The sequence below is a fragment of the Pholis gunnellus genome (genome assembly GCF_910591455.1).
Source record: "Pholis gunnellus genome assembly, chromosome: 12".
NCBI classification, from domain to species: Eukaryota; Metazoa; Chordata; class Actinopteri; order Perciformes; family Pholidae; genus Pholis; species Pholis gunnellus.
Window position 1 is genome coordinate 3,951,847 of NC_136539.1, and position 5,403 is coordinate 3,957,249.

The 5,403-nt window shown below is 41.8% G+C and overlaps 1 protein-coding gene across 1 annotated transcript; it reads left to right on the plus strand.

The window, feature by feature from the left end:
* Window positions 1-560: 560 nt before the first annotated feature.
* commd6 (COMM domain containing 6) lies at window positions 561-5,403 on the plus strand. Its single transcript, XM_079169863.1, has 7 exons — window positions 561-791; window positions 2,208-2,266; window positions 2,645-2,710; window positions 2,821-2,897; window positions 3,191-3,359; window positions 3,451-3,603; window positions 3,700-5,403. Exons 1-7 carry the CDS (start codon window positions 767-769, stop codon window positions 3,748-3,750), a joined length of 600 nt encoding a protein of 199 aa, XP_079025989.1. The 5' UTR covers window positions 561-766; the 3' UTR covers window positions 3,751-5,403.

Below are 5,403 nucleotides of genomic sequence, written 5' to 3' on the forward strand. Positions count from 1 at the left end.
TTTCATTTAGCATAATTTAATGTTTGACTAAATAGATATCTCAAGGCTGCAGGATTCAACAGTAATGTCATAGTAGTCTGTGCCTTAATATAGTGTGATGTCATAGTACAGTGTGGATTCAAAATATAGTGTGATATGTCATTATAGTATAGTGTGATGTCATACAGTGTGATGGCATGACATATTGTGATGTATCATAATAACGTGTGAACAAAGTGTGATATCATAATATAGTGTGATTTGGCATAACATAGTGTAAGATGTTATAGTAGTGTGATTCATTTTGAAATGTGTAATTGCCAGTCACCTAAGATTTTTACAGCAGGAGATACTGTACATCCAGAAAGTAACTTCTATACCTCAAAAACGTTTATTTTTATTTGTTTTAATCCAGCCAAGGTGAAATGAGCCTGCTCCTTTTTTACAAACAGAAAAACAAAGCTGCTGTAAGCGTAAAAAACAAAACCTTAAAGTAGCCGATGACACTCCAATACAGTAGGTGGCGGTAGAAACCCATTACGATAGTTGCGAAACGCCGAGAAAGAAAAAGAAGAGGAGTATTACCGATTCTCTTGAATGAGAGGACTTTTCTCTGTACAGAAAGTAGCTCTGTTTGTTACTCGGGGGGTTAAAGGATAATAGCCTCTTCTTATTCTTTATTTTATTTTTTTGAGAATTCGCTAAAGGGGTCTTTAAAGGCCAAGCAAGAAAGTCGCTAAATTGGCAAAACTTGCACGGCGGTCAAACGTGAAGCTTGTCAGAGAGGATGCCAGCACCAGAGGAATCGTATGGTGAGTTCCCATTTCCATCATGTTGCTTAGCCGTACAGTGTTTTCAATCGATTGCAGTTTGACTAGAGAGACGAAGAGGCTTCTCCCATCCATTCATTTAGTAGCGTTAGCTTAACACGATCGCTAGTTTCTGTTTCCCCTCACTACCTGTAACATTAGCGTTAGCTGAACCAAACTATAGCCCTAAACCCGTACTCTGCGACGCTTATCCCTACCCCAACTTTACCCTAACCGGTGTAACGTTACCAGTGCCACGCATAACCATGCCACTCACCGCTGTTCTCACTATATTTAATCCCTCACATAAACTACATCATGTGAGCTGTGCTGTGTTAAAAAAAGGGTTTTAACCCGTTTCCCAAGTTGCGGCTCAATTGCCCATCCAGGTATTCGGCTGGCGGCCATCTTTGTTTTGATTTGGAGCTAGAGGCACAGCTTGGCACACAGGTCAACTTCTTTTTGTTCTGTCAGCGGACGGAATATTTTTATTTTAATCCAGATGGTTAGTTAGACTATGTGGTGATTCTGGAGATACCTTCATGCTGTCTGGTGACCAGGCTACTCTCCAGCAGACCCTCTCTAGGGCGGACGGATTCTGCACATCACAGGAGATTTCTACTGAGCAATAACAGAAGCACCCGAACATTATTTCAGGGTGTTGTCTTTATTTAAAATGGATTATCTTCCTGCAATACCTTGAATACCTGGAGCTGACCCCATGCTTATGTTATAACAGATAAAGTTGAAGGCATCTCCTTCAAGCTTTTACATAAATGTCAACCCACTAACCTTTATTTAAAGAGATTGAATAGTGACATGAATGCGTTTCCGCTTATTGTAGAAGTTTAGTGTTTTTTTGGTCCGATATTAGTGCTTTCATTCATGATCATGTCCTTCCTGAATTTGTTTTGTCTTTAGAATATGTGCTTTTATAATTTCATATCTATGAGATCATTTTGCCCAAACACTGCTATATTATCAACTTGATCATTGTTTTGGCTAAATTCCGTTTTCATAGGAGCAAAATGACTAAAGTTAAACCCTGTTTACGTTTCTTTTTTTTTATGAAACTCCACAATACATGCAAACAATTATTTCCTGTGACAACTTTCTTGAAATTGGATTAATTATTTTATTTCTAATTTATAAACTATTAGTCCTAATTATTATGTTAAATGTTGTCTTGCCTTATGCGTTGTCCCTCCTTTTCCCTTGGCGTCTTCTCTTCTTTCCTGTCCTGAATATGCGTTCTATTTGTCTGTTTACTGAATAAAGTTTTATCATAGATGAATAATTTGCAAGATTCCTTCGCAGTCGAATTTGCTTGCGTGCCCTTTTAAAAAGGACGCAGAGGGACCATGACTAACATAGACGGCCTCTAATGACGCCGTGACTCACTCCACTTCTCTACTCCAGGTGTCAACAAAGTTGTGGACAACATCTGTCAGCTTTCTCCAGATCTGTTGACTGCAGCAGTGAGTATATTTGATCTCTCTTTGTCCATGTTCCCATGCAGGAAACTGGTTAATGAACATTGAAGTGAGTGATGTAGACGTGCTGAGAAGAGGAACACGTCACACATCGTGCCACACACTAAATATCTTAATTGACAAAAATGTAAAGCAGCTTCACACTCTCTCTTCACACCTCTCTTCACACTTCATGTCATAATGTTTGCCACAGCATGAAGTCGCAGCAGAGCAAACCTCTCAGTGGGATTAACGATGGGATGTTAAATACAGGATGATGGTGTTCATTGTTGGGCTATTAGCAGCTGTGGCATCACAGGATGTGGCATTGTCGCCATAGAGGTTGTGCTGCAGTTCCGATAACTAATCTTCTAATCTCCACAGTGTCAGCACATTCTGACTTTTCTTCAAGGGCAAACCAGAGGAGTGGATTCAGCCGAAATTTCTGACGTGAGTCAATATTTCCCCAGACAATATTTTTTTAACTTCTAGTAACCCAGCTTCCCAAGTTCCTCTTTCATTACTTGTTTTGTTCTTTTTTTTTTTTTTTTCCTGCACAGAGATTTCAGAGAGCTGGAGTCAGACTTGACCATGAAGCTCTGCAGAACATGATCAGATTTCTCATGTTATCATTCAGGTATCTATATTTGTCTTCTTTGTTTTGCCTATGAACGTGGTGTGTTAGAATGTGTCAGCCCACGTTTATTCCTTATGGTCTTGATCGAGGCCCAACATGTTATGTTTGTCCAGTTTGATGCATTTGCATGTTGATTCTAACTCCCCTTCATTAGAACATGCCTGTAGCGTGGGCACCAATTGTGTAACGGAGTTTTAACAGCCTTTATCCGGGGTTATGCGCCTGGGGAAAATGCTAAATCTTTACACAAAGATGCACTTCATTGCAGTGTCAGGTGACATTTGTATCATCAGGTCCGCTGGGAAGAGCGGCCTCTCTGGGGATGACCTTGTGTCGAGGCTGGAAGAAGGCAGCAACAAGTGGCCGAAGGCTTCCCTTCAGGTGTTGCACAGGCTGTGGAGTGAACATGGTGCATTGGTCCATGCTCAGCAGGAGGTCCAGGCCATGCTCAGCATCGGCCAGGTATGCTCAAATGTCATTTTCAAATATTTCTTGATGAGTTTGTCTCTATTCGAGGCTGATGAGACTTTGTTTGTTTGCTGCTTCTTGCTAGTTGGTGGACATGCAGTGGAAGCTCGGCATGGCCGTGAGCTCCGACACCTGCCGATCGCTCAACTCCCCATATGTGTCTCTGCTGCTGAAGATCGTCGAGCCCTCTGGACAGATTTGTCACAGGTCTTTTGAAATGACCATTCCACAGTTCCAGGTGTGTGTTTGTTGATGTGAATGTAATGTTTTTTTGGTGCAATTTATCACTGGGATTGATTTTTGTGATTTCTTTTTTTTGTTTTGTCCCTGGCAGAACTTTCACAAGCAGTTCAAGGAGATGGCAGCTGTTATGGAGACTGTGTGATTGCCGAAGTGCTTGTGGAAATTCCACCCCAGTTTACATGTAACCAACAGGCAAACAGCATGGTGTGTGTGTGTGTGTGTGTGTGTGTGTGTGTGTGTGTGTGTGTGGGCGTGTGGGCGCCTTCTGGCTGTCTCACAATGTGGAAACAAATTACTGTCAATTGTCTGCTTTGCACTTTCGTTGTTCCACAGATTGCGTCGGCGTCGAAATTATTTACTTTTTAGGACCACCAGCTGTTCCAATAGTTGAAAAACCTCGTCTTCACTTTGAATGTCAAGAATAAGTGTACTTCTTCCCATTAACTTATCGAGGTAGCATGATAACTAATGCAGTCTAATAAGTAATAAATCCCACTTTAAAGTTACTACAAGGAACTTTCATTTTGTGTTGAATTTGGCGGCCCCTGTGGACAAAGGTGGTAGTGTTGCAGAGATTCCCTTTAGAAAACCTGGCATTTTACTTCATTGGGGTCTGACAGTCTGCTACATGCAGTCTTGATGCGTTAGTGAGAACAAAAAGCAGAGAGTCGGAGAAACAAAATGTTATTTTCTGAGTGGTTCACGGCCCTTGCGTCCTAAAGCACAAATGAAACACTTCTACACCTCAAACATAAACTTGCAAGAAGGTGCTGATTTGGCAACGAATGCAGCCAAGTGGCAGGTGTGCACTTGGGAACACAGACACTCAGTCACTCTGCACACAGCCGAGGAGAGAGAGAGACGCACAGGGGAAAACACAGCCACGTAACAACCCGTTCTCATCCCAATACGAGAACAACGGCCGCTTTGTTTTCCGACAGAGCTAGAGGGGGACTTGTGCCTCGGTAGCAGATAGCGAGCGGCGGTATTGGACGACCTGAACTTCTGCACACCCTGCGTGCTGTTATCGGCCACGTGAGGCCCCCGAACACAGCAACATAAGAAGGAAAGAGAAAATCCAGGCAGTGGGTCATAAGTGATGGAGAGGAATTATATTTGTCTCGTTTTTTTTAAAGAAATTCTTGCATATTTTTAACAAACAAATAGCCTGCTCTAGAGAGGTGCTGTTGAACTGTATTGCATTATACAGAGAGGTGTTTTTGTTTGTTGCTCTACCCTCAGTGGTGGAGTGGACAAAATAATTGAAACACCCGTCTGTATTAACGCAATACAAGCACCACAAACCACATCCTCCGAATTGTCAACACCTCTCTAAAACAGTTTAAACTGAACTTTTTATAAACTTCATGAAGGACTGTTTTATCAGACTGCATTAGTTTTGTCTAACAGTGTTATGGTTCAGGTGCTATATTGCACTAAACTTCAGGCCCCCTCTGGTGTGGTACTTTTAGAGTGTACACAATCAGAATACGTCGCCACAGTGAACACTGTAGTTGTATTATTTTTGTATCTTGGGTTATGGATTGAGATTAGCCCACTTTACAGCATCCTTTATACGACATGGTGTCATTCAGATTTCATAGACACGCTGCAGTGAAATGGTCCATGTGAATTGTTAATGTCTAATTTATGAAAACTTTCTTTTACTCTTTGTGTTCTTCCCCCTTGCTATGCTGAAATGGCCACCGTGTGGTTCTGAGGAGGCCGTCGCCCTTTTTACCACTCTGCGCCGTCCTCACTTTGATGCCACATAACAATGATGCAATAAACTATG

Bases quoted from the DNA above. Each gene is read 5' to 3' on its own strand.
- commd6 (XM_079169863.1), top strand. From the start codon at position 767: ATGCCAGCACCAGAGGAATCGTATG. The intron at 792-2,207 runs GTGAGTTCCCAT...TCTCTACTCCAG, and splicing joins AGCACCAGAGGAATCGTATG to GTGTCAACAAAGTTGTGGAC. The intron at 2,898-3,190 runs GTATCTATATTT...TTGTATCATCAG, and splicing joins TTTCTCATGTTATCATTCAG to GTCCGCTGGGAAGAGCGGCC.